The sequence below is a fragment of the Theropithecus gelada genome, chromosome 3, assembly GCF_003255815.1.
Source record: "Theropithecus gelada isolate Dixy chromosome 3, Tgel_1.0, whole genome shotgun sequence".
In the NCBI taxonomy this organism is placed as follows: Eukaryota; Metazoa; Chordata; class Mammalia; order Primates; family Cercopithecidae; genus Theropithecus; species Theropithecus gelada.
Window position 1 is genome coordinate 32,200,676 of NC_037670.1, and position 14,408 is coordinate 32,215,083.

Genomic DNA, 14,408 nt, shown 5'->3' on the forward strand with positions numbered 1-14,408 from the left:
TTTATTTGGTATTATTCTGTTCAGGCATTTTATTTTTTCTAGATTCAGTGTTAGTAGGTTGCATGTTTCTAGAAATTTATTCATTTCTTCCAGATTTTTCAGTTTGTTGTCTTATGAGTGTTCATAATAATCCGTTATGCCTTTTTGAGGCATCCATTGCAATGTTTCCTCTTTTATTTATAATATTCTTTATTTGAATCTTCTTTCTTTTTTCTTAATTAGTCTAGTTAAAGATTTGGTCACTTTTGTTTATCTTTTTAAAACACCAACTCAGTTTTTTTTTCAACTTTTTTTCAACTTTTTTGCTCTTCTCTATATGATATGTTTCTTCTCTAATCATTATTATTTTTTTCTGCTAGCTTTGAGCTTAGTCTTTTTATTCATAGGCCTTTAGGTGTAAATTTAGATTGTTTATCTGAGATCTTTCTTCTTTTTTAATACAGGCACTTATTGCTGTAAACCTCTCTCTTAGTATTCCTTTTGTTGCATTGCGTAAATTTGGGTATGCCGTGTTTTTATTTTCATTTGTTTCTAGATACTTTTTAAATTTCCTTTTGATTTTCTCTTTGACGCAGTGGTTGTTCAACGGTGTGTTGTTTAGTTTCTGTATATCTGTGACTTTTTCCATTTGCCGATACCAGTTTCAAACCAAAGTACTTGAAATCAGTTTGATCTTCTTCAGTTTGTTAAGGCTTTGTATGTGACCTAAAATGTAAATATCCTGGAGAACATTCTATATGCACTCGAGAAAAATTTGCCTTCTTCTGCTGTTAGGTAAAAAGTTCTACCCATGTCTGTTAGGGCTATTTGGTTTATAGTGTTGTTCAAGTGAACTATTTCTTTTTTGATACTCTGTCTGGATTATGTATATTATTGGAAGTGGGGTATTGGAATCTCCTATAGTTACTGTATTGCTATCAATTCACTCTTTAGATCTATTATTTACCTTACATATTTAGGTGCTCTTATGTTGGGTACATATGTATTTATAATTGTAATATCTTCCTGTTGAGTTGACCCTTTTATTATTATAGAATGACCTTCTTTTGCCATAGAGATAGTTCTGACTCAGTCTATTCTGTATAAGTAGAGTCACTCCTGCTTTCTTTTGGTTATATTTGCTTGGAGTATCTTTTTCCTTTCCTTTTCTTATAGCTTATATGTGTCCTTAAACACGAAGTGAATCAATTGTTGACAGCATATTGCTGGCTCTTGGTGTATTTTTGTTTGTTTATTCATACAGTCATTTTATGCCTTTTGATTGAAGAATTCAACCATTTACATTTAATGTAATTATTGATAGGTGAAAGCTTACTCAACATTTTATTCATTCTTTTCTTTCTCTTTGCAGTTGTATTATATTAGTTATCTTCTCTTGATGTTTTCCTTTATTATTCAATGATTTTCTTTAGTGATCTGTTTGGATCCTTTTCTTTTTATGTTTTACCTGTGTATTACAAGCTTTTATCTTTGTAGTTACCTTGAAATTTGCATAAAGTAGGTTGTAGTTATATACTTTTTTTTTTTTTTTTGAGGAGGAATCTCGCTCTGTCTCCCAGGCTGGAGTGCAGTGGCAGAATCTCGACTTACTGCAAACTTTGACTCCCTGATTCAAAGTGATTCTCCTGCCTCAGCCTCCCCAGTAGTTGAGATTACAGGCATGTGCCACCACGAACAGCTAATTTTTGTAGTTTTAGTAGAGATGGGATTTCACCACACTGGCCAGGATGATTTCGATCTCCTGATCTTGTGATCCACCTGCCTCGGTCCCCAAAGTACTGGGATTACATTTGTGAGCCACCGCGCCTGTCCATATCCATCTATTTTAAGTAGATAACAACTTAACTTCAATCACATGTAAAATTTCTACACTTTCGCTATCTCCTCCACACTCTTTGTGTTCTTGTCAGAATTTACTTCTTTTTATCTTGTGTTCCTATTAACAAATAGTTGTGTGTATAGTTATTTTTAATATTTTTGTCTTTCAACCTTTAGAAGAAAATGGTCAAAAAAGTAACATACACGTCAACATTACAGTGTTACATCATTTTGTAATTGTGTATACATTTACCTTTACTAGTGAGATTTATGATTTCATATACTTTCATGTGGCTGTTTTGTATGTTTTCGTTTCAGTTTGAAGAATTTGAAATTCTTTAAGCATTTCTTGTAAGGCAGATCTAGAGGTGATGAACTTCCTCAATTTTTGTTTACTCTGGAAAAACTTTAATATTCCTTCATCTTTAAATAATAGTTTTGTCAAGTTGGTAATCTTGCTGAGCAGGCTTTTCTCTTTCAGTACTTTAAATATATCATCTCACTATCTCCTGGTCTGCAAGGTTTCTGGTGAGAAATTTGTTTATAGTCTCATAGAGGTTCACTTACATGAGACGTCACTTTTTTCTTGTTGTTTTCTAAAATCTGTTTGTAACTTCTAACAATTTAATTATACTGCATCTTAGTGTAAACCTCGTTAAGTTTAAACTACTTGTGGTTTTTGTTTTTCCTGAATCTGGAAGTCAGTTTACTTCTCCAGATTTGGGAATTTTTCAGACATTATTTCTCTAAATAAGCTTTCTGTTCTTTTCTGTCTATCATTTCCTTTTTAAGACTCCCATATTGTGCATATTGATTCACTTTATTGTTTTCTATAAATTCCATAGGCTCGTTCTACTCTTTTTTTGTTCTTTATTTCTCTTCTGCTGGGATAATTTAATGACTTGTCTTTGAGTTTCTTGATGCTTTATTCTACTTGTTCAAGTCTGTTGCTGAAATTCTCTATTGTGTTTTTTACTTAATTCATCATATTCTCCAGCTCTAGAAGTTCTGTTTGGTTCTTTTTTGATTATTTATAACGATGTGTTGAACTTCTCAGTTTATTCATGTATTGTTTTCCTGATTTATTTGAGTTGTCTATTTGTGTTCTCTTAGAGCTTATCAAGCTTCTTTAAAACAATTATTTTGTTTTATTAGGCAATTTGTAGATCTCTGTGTCTTTGGAGTCAGTTACTGGACATTTTTGTCTTCCTTTTATGATGTCATGTTTCCTTGATTTATTTGTGTTCTGTTTCTTGGATTGGCGAGTACTCATTTGAAGAAGAAGTCACTTGTTTCAAAATGTATGGGTTAGCTTCTATACAAAAAACCTTTATCTGTAGGTGGGCATAATGGCTGTGGCTTAATAGGGTGCATAGTGGGTCCATGGACTTGCAGAGGCATCTGTTCTGGAGGTAGGCAGGTGTGCTAACTCTATGGCACTGACTTACCATTTAATAAGAGCATATAGATAGACATGGAATAATAATTATGAATGTCTGTCTATAAAAATATATATGCATTATACATGCATATGCTGCTTAGCTTAGCTTAGCTACTGAGAAATCCTAGGAATAGCAGCCCCCCAGTAGCAATGCATCTACAGCCCAGATCTTAATATTTAAACACTCCTCTTCATTAAAAGTAACTAAATCTCTTTGAATTGTTGATTGATACTAGTTATATGAGCAGAAAAGCTAAATGATAATATTGGACTATATCGTTGTTCCAAAAGAAGTTCTAAGCAATTACGAGAACATACAGGAGGTGTCAAAAATGATACAGGAGCAAGCATGAAAAATTTCCTACTGGCCAAATCTTCCATCATTTGAGCATTAAATAAAACACTTACAGTATTTTATTGAATTATCTTATGACTCATTTAATGAATATAAATCCATGAGTATTTATAGACATAGACACATTTAGGATAACCACATGGGAAGAGAAAGAAGCCTTTTCTTATAGTGAACAGCCAATTACTGAAGGTAGAGGGGACAATAGATTTATACAAATCACCATTTGGCAACCATCATAATAATAATCAGTTCAGTCAAGAAACATTAATAGGTGTTAAAACTTGTTGGTGAAAGCTTGATGAGAAGTAAGGTATTTATATAGTTTCAAAATAATTCCTTGTAAAATATTTATTAATCATAAAGCAGCAGAGTGTCTTTACAGTGAATAAAGGTAGAAGCCAGCACTATAGTCAAATAATTAAAGTTAACATCTTTTAGAAATCAAACAAATCAAAATCATATACTGTTTGATGATATGTAATGGGCAGAACACAGCCATCATTGCTGTGATATTCCTGCCCCAAATATAAAACCTAAAGCTAGTTATTAGTAAGCAGAAGACAAACCCAAATCAAGAAATACTCTTAAAAATACTTGATCTGTGATCCTCAAAGGTATCAGGGTGGTGAAAATCAAAGAAAGACTGAGGAACTATTCTAGATTAAAGAAAACAAATGAGACACAATTAACTAAATGTAGCCTGTGATCTTAAAGTATGTACTTCTAGTATGAATGATATTATTAAGACAGTCTGAGAAACTAGAATGTGGTCTGATGAGTTGGTGGTAGTAACCTATTTCTATTCCTGTTTTGATGGTTGTCTTGTGGTTACAGAGAAGGATGTCCACATTTGTAGGAGATACACACTTAAAAGTGTTCCAGGGTGGTGGGGCATCATGGCTGCAAATTAATCAAATTGTTTAGGGAATAAAATATCTTTTTGAATTTTTTCCAACTTTTCTGTAAGTTTTATTTTATTTTAAAACAAATAGGAAAGTACAAAAAAGTCAGTATTATTGAACAAAATAACAGGATAGAAAAGAATATGTAAAAGTCTATATCAACAGATGCAGAAAAAGTGTTTATTGGCCGGGCACGGTGGCTCACGCCTGTAATCCTAGCACTTTGGGAGGCCGAGGCGGGCGGATCATGAGGTCAGGAGATCGAGACCATCATGGCTAACACGGTGAAACCCCGTCTCTACTAAAAATACAAAAAATTAGCTGGGTGCGGTGGCGGGCACCTGTAGTCCCAGCTACATGGGAGGCTGAGGCAGGAGAATGGCATGAACCCAGGAGGCAGAGCTTGCAGTGAGCTGAGACTGCGCCACTGCATTCTAGCCTGGGCAACAGAGCTAGACTCCGTCTCAAAAAAAAAAAAAAAAAAAAGAAGTGTTTATTAAAACCCTAAGTACAATTTAAAATAACAACTCTTAGTAAGCTATAAATATATTACATTCTTGTTCCAATAAAGTATACTTACAAACTACTGGCAGCAAATATTCATAATGATGAAATATTTTGAATTGTTCTTCTTGAGATGACAAATAAAATGAAAATAACTGATAAAACAATCTCTCTCCAGTGTTGTTCTGAAGATAGAGTCTAATCAACCAGGCAAGAAAAAGAAGTATAAGGTATCATTTGTGCACATGAAGAAATAAAATTATTATTATTTGAAGATAAAAATGTAAAATAATCTATAAATAAGCTGTTTAAATTAATAAGTGACTTTATCAAAGTTTGTGTAACAGTAAACATTTTCTTCACTCTCACATGTTTATGGGCTGTCTGTGATTTGGGTGAACAAGGCTGAGTTTGGCAAAAGTGGTGGGTTTGATCCTAGATGTGACTTTAATTATTTTCATTCTTGGAAGTGCAGAGCTTTTGTAATACATAGGGTGATGTCTTTAAACAGTTTTGAAAAAGTATGTTTTATTTTCTTTTCAAAAAATGGCTTCTGTCACACTTACCTGCTGAACTCCAATTATATGTATGTTTACTATTCATGAGGCCTGACATCTTTAAACTGTCTTCAATATTTTACATCCCATTTCTTTATCTTTGCTTCAGTCGCACAGTTTTTATCAACCTAAGTTAAAGCTTAGATTTTCTGTAACTAAATCTATTGAGTTTTTAATCACATTACTAACTAGAATTTAAATTTGATTACTTGGTGATTTTTTTCTATTTTGTTATTTATTTATTTAAAGACAGGGTCTCACTCTGTCGGTCACACAGGCTCCTGAGTTCAAGAGATCCTTCTGCCTCACCTCCTGAATAGCCAGGACTACAGCCACATGCCACCATGCCTGGCTAATTTTCTAAATTTCTTGTAGAGATGAGGTCTCACTATGTTGCCAAGGCTGGTCTTGAACTCCTGACCTCAAGCAATCCTGCCTCCACCTGTAGAGGATATTCCTTTGTGTCTTTTAGTTAAGGGTACTTCTTCTTGACAGGTCCTGAACTCGTGACTGTTTCCTCCTCATCACCTTGATATGGACTTGTGTCTTCTTTTCAAATGTTTCTTACTGTCTTAGGAAACTGAACCTTGCAACTGCAAAATCTGGAAAATATCTCAAGGAGAAACTTGGCTCTCTGTTAAGCTAAGTATTCTCTCAGTACATTGTTTTTTGAGATGGAGTCTCGCTCTGTAGCCCAGGCTGGAGTGCAGTGGTGCGATCTCGGTTCACTGCAAGCTCCGCCTCCCCGGTTCACGCCATTCTCCTGCCTCAGCCTCCTGAGAAGCTGGGACTACAGGCACCCGCCACCACGCCCGGGTAGTTTTTTTGTGTTTTTAGTAGAGACGGGGTTTCACTGTGTTATCTAGGATGGTCTCTATCTCCTGACCTCATGATCCACCCGCCTCGGCCTCCCAAAGTGCTGGGATTACAGGCATAAGCCACCGCTCCCGCCAAAATTTGGTATAATTTAAAGCACTATTTGGCTGCCATGTTGATAAGCCAGAATGTCATTATTAGTGCTGACATGTTCAATATGATAATGCCTCCTCATTCTTTATATATATACTCTTGTACACATATATATGAAAATATGAATATTTAGAATGTTTCTCTCTCTACACACACATATATTAAAAGCATGCTTTGATATTATAAGATTCTACATTGACATTTGTAATCCATCCTTAAAATGTTATCACATTCTTTTCATCATTAAATGTGTTGATGTATATATATATAAATATATAAATTGAGAAACATTTCACTGAGGTAGAGCCCTAGTTGATATATTCCAATCACTGGTGTTGCAAAAGACACAAGCCGTACAAATATGTAGAATTTTAAATTCTCTGATGTGAAATACAACTATTGTTGGAGAAAGTAGCCATTTTTTAGATTGACAGCATAAGCCAACAGAAATGATACAAGAGATTAAAGGAGATGTGTATATATATTCTTATGTTACATGAGCAGTGTTAGAAAAGAGCTGCCTTTCTCTCTCTCTCTTTCCCTCCCCCTCCTGCCAACAGCCACACACAGGTGACTAATTGCACACAAATACAAACATAGGTGCCAAACTAATGGTGATAATTTAGTAGAACTGCAGCAAATTTCATCAAATTTTACATGGTGTTATAAAGATAATACAATAACAAAAGAAAAACTTTTCTATAAACTATCACACAATCCAATTGGTAATGCTGAATAAAAATGTCCATGTTGAATTTCATTGATTTTTCTAGGACAGTTTAATGTATAGTTGGTATTTTTGAAAACATTTAAAAATTTCTCCTGTGAAGACACTTGGAGATAGTGCCAGTAAAAGAGATGGTTATGCCAATAAGCTAAGCAGCCCCGGATTCCTTAGTAGAAGCTATAGGACCAGCATCTTCTACAGCACAGTGAGGGGCAGCAGCTGTAATCATGGCCACCATAACCACAACAGTAGCCACGGCCATAACCACAGCCCAGGCCACTGTAGCCATAGCCCAGGCCACAGTAGCAGTTACCGCAGTAGCACATTATATTAGGAATGTAGTGTTCAGTTGAGGACCAGGAAGTAGGTATCTTTTGTGTGGATGTCCCCATCTGCCAAGTTCCTTTTTCTATGCCCTTGGTGGGTGGAGAAAATCACATGCGGTGCAGTGTGACAGATCTTATTTATTCACTTCAGACAACATCATGATTCCCTTAATTATTGGCAAAACAAGGCCCTCATAACTGAGATAATTTGGTTCCTATGTCAGAATTCCATGATCAATTTATGGACCTTTAAAATGAAACTTTTATTCTATTTTCAAGGTTCTGAATCACTCTGTAGCCTGTTGAATACATGTGATTTGATGACATGGTGTGATGCAAATAATGAAAATCGGTATCCCATTTGTTTTGTTCTGTTTTATTTCCATTCCTCATAGGAGTAAGTTTTTGTTTGCTTTTTTCACTTATGTATGTGCCTTTTCCTTTTATATGTATTACTTCAATCTTTCCTCAAAATAAATGAGCATTTTACGGACAGAAACTGTGTACACTCCATGTTTCCTTTTGTCATCCCTTATGAATGTGCCAGAGAGGTAACTGTAAAACACACCATGGTTAAGTGGGTGCTCCATCCTCAACTCTGTGTCTTCTTTTCTGGGGGTCATGTTTGTGCTCACAGATGCCCTGGCTACAGCAGTGACACGTCTCTTAAAAGTATATGGGTAGCATCAGAGGGACCAAAAAGTGACACATTCCTTTTTTGTTTCCTCAGAGTTTAGCTGTTACCTGAAGTATTGGTGGAAATAGAAGTCCTACAGTCATGGAAAGACTTTTGTGTTGTTGTTGTTTGGTTTAAAATAGTTAATGAAATTCACTAAATTATAATTCATGTACAACAGATTAGACCTATTTTCAGAGTACAGGTCAATAAGTTTGACAGTCAAAGAGAGAGATCAATATAAATTATGTATCATCACTCCAAATATAGCTATTGGGAGCTTTCATAAGAGGGAAGAAATTTCTCCTCTGATTTTATAGTTGCCGAACTCAGGTTTCCTCTGATCCCCCAAATACTGCCAGTTATACACTAAACATTTTGAGACAGTGAACACTGAACATAATTATCACTGAACATCGAAACTAGTGACGGGTGCATAGGTATGATGAAAAATCTTGCTTTTCCCCCATGCTTCCAATTAAGATCACTTGAGACTTCAGAGAGAAATTCATATAGCTTTGCCAGCCTCTTTCACTCATCTGATTGTTACTTATTTGTTACGAACCATACCAATCATTTTAAGACAATATGTTATGTGACATCCAGTATTGTTCTTGTGTCTCCTCTTGTCACTCGCTTTCTCATCTATAGCATGAGATGCTATAAATGGCAAAAAGACATTGGAGAAGTTTTTCTTTTGAAATTTGGAAATAAATCAGCATTTTTCTTCATCAGGTCACATATATATCTAGTGTTATATGTATTGCATATTTCTTCAAATAATTAAGCTAGATGTTCAGGTAGCCAAATAATGCTTAGCACCTATGTTGAGCACTCAGGATTTCACGAATAGTATTGAGTTTTTAAATCCAATGATGGCTAAACCACTATTGGGAAAAACATTGTAATTTATTAAAAATCAAATAGAAAAATTTTGAAGCATCTTTTGCCTAAGTAATATCTTATTGCATAAGATTCTGTTGTCTCATTGCCATTTCCCAATGTATGGGGATTCTTAAGGACAAGTGGAATAAATAGACACATTTACTGTTTGAGGATTTCAAAATAAAAATAAAGGATCTGTCAGATGTGAAGAACAGTGGAATAAGAGGGAGACAGTGACTCAGTACATTCAACACCGTCCTGGTGAGCTGGTGAACAACAGATCCTTTCCAGAGAATTTTAACATCAAATATCAGGCAGTCAGCAGTCACTCAACAGGGGATTCTATCTATACTCTACAGGTCAGCCAGATGACATGAGGTGTGAAGAGCGAATTACCTCTCTTCTGAGGCACAGTGCTAAGTAATTCAACCAAATCTTAGGGTGTTGAGAAATAGACAAACCCAGGGGTTGTTATATATAGTGATAGGAAAAAGACTATTTTGCTGGGCAAAAATGTCATCAAAAATGTTCTTACATGAATGTAAATTGGAAGTCTGACCAAATGTAGCACTGGCTGCTGAATCACATAAAAACTGGATTACACATGACCTTAGGTGAAAGGAACTGATGTCCAGATCCTTAAATTTTCAGAGCCATTAAAACTGCAGGAGATATCAAAATCTCTCTATTCCTCTCTCTCTCTGTCTCTCACTGCTTCACTCTGATAAATGCATACACACACGCACACAAACAGAAAAAGCAAAAATAATAGAAATTAATATAATAAAATTTACAGGAGCATTGTAAATTTATTTTCATACTGCTGTGAAGATACTACCAGAGACTGGGTAATTTATAAAGGAAGTTTAATTGACTCATAGCTCCGCATGGCTGGGGAAGCCTCAGGAAACTTACAATCATGGCATAAGGCAGAGGAGAAGGGAATTCCTTCTTTACAAGGTGGCAAGAAAGAGAGATCGAGAAAGTGTGAAGGAGGAACTGTCAAACACTTATAAAACCATGAGATTTTGTGAGAACTCACTCACTAACATGAGAATAACATGGGGGAAAAACTGCTCCCATAATCTAATCACCTCCCATCGGGTCCCTCCCTTGATACATGGGGATTATGGGATTACAGTTCAAGATGAGATTTGGGTGGAGACAAAGAGCCAAATCATATCAAGCATACATTTTAACATAAACTTTATTTTCTCATATGAAATATATGAAAAGAACATATAGGCCAGACACAGTGGCTCACACCTGTAATCCCAGCACTTTGGGAGGCCGAGGCCGGCAGATCACCTGAGGTCAGGAGTTTAAGACCAGCCGAACCAACATGGTAAAACCCCATTTCTACTGAAAATACAAACAAATTAGCCAGGCGTGATGGTGGCAGGCGCCTGTAATCTCAGCTACTCAGGAGGATGAGGCAGGAGAATTGTTTGAATCCAGGAGGCAGAGGTTGCAGTGAGCCTAGATCGTGCCACTGCACTCCAGCCTGGGCGACAAGACAAGAGAGACACTCTGTCTTAAAAAAAAAAAAAAAAAAAAGGAAAAGAAAAGAATATATATGAAGAGGAATAATGTCAATCCAAAATAAAGAGTATAACTTTTCTGTAAGTTGTAAGACATCCCATTGATTTCAGTTAATCAAAATACAGCATGCTGAATTTGAATTACATTTTTTTTAGTAGTTAGGGATGAAATTAGTATTTCCAATGTGGGTATGGAGGAGGAGTCAGGAAGCACAAAAGGAAGAGTCCAGCAAGTTGAGTTGCTCAAGGGAAACCCTGACAGAGTCTGTACGGCCAGAATATCACACTGCTAGAACCAGCCCAGAACCAGGGACAAGGCATCAGAGAGTTGCCATTTCAGCTCATGGTGTCCGAAATGGAAAGTTCAGGACAGAGAAGGGACTCTGTTTCTTCAGACTGAACGTCACCAATCACGCAGTTCAGGGACTTTTCAATCTTCTGTTGTTGGTTGTGCAAGCCATGAATAGTGCTGACTTTATAATTCAGAATAATCACTCGAAATATTAGCAGCTAACTTACATTTGAATTTAAGTATCCTTGTAGGTAATGTATTAATGTATTTTTTACTTGTGTTAACAAGTAATTGCAACTTATTCTTTTTAAGGGTATTTTAGTGTAGCCCAATCTTATCGTATTGTGTTAGCCCAAAAAAGTTATCTTTTTCCACCAAAAAGTTACTATTATCTACATAACATAGAAGTTGTTGATGGAAAAGTTGTAAGAGTTGGTTGATGGAAAAGAGCTGCGCAAGACCGAATTCTCCATGTCTCCTGTAAGCAGATTCCGTAAGGTAGTGCCTTTATATACAACGTCGTCATTTGGACAATGAGACTCTGGACATGGAAATAGGTATATGTGTGCACAGTTTCCATTTATCTTATGCTCCCAATTGAGTTAATGTAATTCATTAAAATAACATAGTTTTTTTATGTTCCATCATCTAAGCAAATGACATTTCATTGTTTAAGTGATATTTATTGAGGGCCTACTATGTGCCAGTCACTTTTAAGACAATGGAATATATTACTTCTATTATTGTGATAACGTGTCCCAATAGGATGTTTTCTCATTGATAGCATCATGTGCTATAAGATGTAGCAATGTTGCAAATTTTCACTTGAAAATATTGAAGTATCCCAAAAGAGGTATATTCAATTGATTTATTTTAATTGAATATATCCAAAGTTGGCATGATGAACAGATACCTCTGAAATATTTACATCAGGACAATAGGGCTCTAAATACCCATAACGAATGAAAGTATAACACATGGTTGGAATCTGCCAATAAAGTAGTTATTTCATCTGAGGTATTTGAGTCAACAAACACTGAGATAATAGGTTCATAAACAAAAGATAAATTGCACACAATATAGTAAATTCACTCAGACCTATTCAAACGCTGACACTAAAACCAAGAAGAGTGGGAATAAAACACAAGGTATTTTTATAGAGAAACAGAAATATGCATGAAGTTGGACTAGTCTAAACATCGTTGTCATCTTGGGATGCTCCGAAGATGGTGTTCTTTCTTTTTCTCATATTTTCTTCTTTCCTATTCCATTTGCCAACACACCAAAATGCAAACACTCACATGCACAATAAACATAATTAAAATGCAACAAATCAATATATTTTCAATGAGATGTTTATTAAAAGAAATTTTTATATCTTCTCACATAAGTTGATCAAAAATCAACAATTTAATGACAGTACAATAGCAAAACAAAGCTTTTTAAAAAATCTGTGAAACATGTCAAATGATTTCAATAACTCTAGATGAGGCTTGCAGAATCTGACCTATTTTTTCTTCCAGATACTTAAGGATGCTGTTGACATTTTATAATAGAAAAATGAATTACTCATATGAAGAATTATAAAGGGAAATTTAGGAAGTCCATGTGGAAGAGACCACTAGGTTGAGTTGCTAGATATTTTTCAGTAGAAGCCACAGGACCTGTATCTTCCATAGCAAGATGGGCGGCAGCAGCCATATCCATAGCCGCCATAGCCACAGCCACAGCCATAGCCACAGCCCAGGCCTCCATAGCCATGGCCATAACCACAGCCACAGTCATAGCTATAGCCCAGGCCTCCATAGCCATAACCCAGACTGCCATAGTAGCTGACATAGTAGCACATGGTTTCAGGAGTGGAGGATTTGGTTGAGGAGCAAGGAATCAGTTTCTTTAGTTTGAATATCCCTATATGCCCAGGTCAGTCCTTTTATATACACCCTCAGTGGTGGGTGGGACCCATCACAGGACCTGTAGATTGCATATTTTCTATTAATTTGTATTAGTATACTTCTGAGTATTTGTTTTATTAAACAACGTGAGGCCTTTATAAACAAGATGACTTTGCTATTGTGTCAGCCTTCTCATGATCAAATCATATGCCTTTAATGTATTTTTCTTATTCTTATTTTAAAGCCCTTACACTTTGTTTAGCTTAAAATATTTGACAACTTTTTGTCAAATTTAATCATTGAGTGGGTTGTAAAAGATTGATTTTTAAAATTCTATCATTACTTGTACATACATTATGTGGGAATCTTCTCCAAAGAAAAATAACTTCCATTAACTATAGAGTTTATTTCGCAGAGTCAGCTAAGTTTTTTCTTGTTCATTATTTACTTTCATAAGTAAATTTTATTCAGACGTAAAAGTATATAGAATTGTAATTTGAAGCTTTATAAACACATCCCTGGATTTTAATAACCATCAATATTCTGTCATCAGTTCCTTCTCTCCCTGTACATTTTTTATAGTTACTGTTAGTTCTGCTGAATATTTTAAAACAAATCCCAGGCAAGACAACATTTTTCTTATAGGTACTTCAGTGTACATCTCTATCACAACAGAAGTCTAAAAAAATATACAGAGATAGCCACAATACCATTATCACACCAATGACATTACAAAATTATTTGGCATCCTCTAATAGTTAATTCGTGATCAGTTTTCCTTGATTGCTTCCCAAACGTATTTTCATAGTCATTTTTTTTTTTACATTAAGACACACATTTGTTACAGTTAGGCATGTCTTTAATTCTTTTTAGAGATGTGATGGTTCTTTTTTATTCCTTTTTAATGCATTTTATTGTTTTGAGGAAACTTTATTATTGTCCTGTAGAATTCTTGCATTTTAGATGTGGCTGATTTCTTTCTTGTTTTCCCTTTTCATATCTTCCTCTATCCCTCATACCATCGGCAGGTAGATGACAAAGGTTGATGTGATTCTGGGTATTTTTACTATTTGTTGACAAGAGTGATATTTTATAGTTGCTCTGTGTACATTTTATTACATCATATTAGGACGTACGTGGTGTCTGGGTGGCCCATTGCTTCACATTTAGTAATGCTGGGATTGCGAATTGGGTTCATTTTACAATCTCCCTCATAAACTTTTTAGCTGCAGTTTTTTACTTTCAGTAATAGTTACCTAGACCCATTAATTGCCAGAAGTTCAAAATGCTGATTTTACAATTCTATCATTACTTCTACATATAGAAGATAGAAACCTATAAAGAGGAAAAACATTCTCATCAATAAGTTTATTCAGGAGAGGAAAATAGTTGATTTTTTTTCATTTATCAATTTCCAGAATGAGTGTATAATTTAGCAGTTGTGAAAATAATATGCTTAAGCATTCTTATGCACTCATAGACTTTTTTCTTTTTTTTTTTTTTTTTTTTTTAAGACAGAG

General features: G+C 35.1%; 1 protein-coding gene across 1 annotated transcript; it reads right to left on the minus strand.

Annotated features, from left to right (window-relative positions):
- Positions 1 to 12,486: 12,486 nt before the first annotated feature.
- Positions 12,487 to 12,864, minus strand: LOC112621842 (keratin-associated protein 20-2). The gene has a single exon (XM_025381276.1). The coding sequence runs from the start codon at positions 12,840 to 12,842 to the stop codon at positions 12,639 to 12,641; it is 204 nt and encodes a 67-aa protein (XP_025237061.1). The 5' UTR covers positions 12,843 to 12,864; the 3' UTR covers positions 12,487 to 12,638.
- Positions 12,865 to 14,408: the final 1,544 nt, after the last annotated feature.

Coding starts and splice junctions, on each gene's coding strand:
- LOC112621842 (XM_025381276.1), bottom strand. CDS start 12,842: ATGTGCTACTATGTCAGCTACTATGGCAGTCTGGGTTATGGCTATGGA.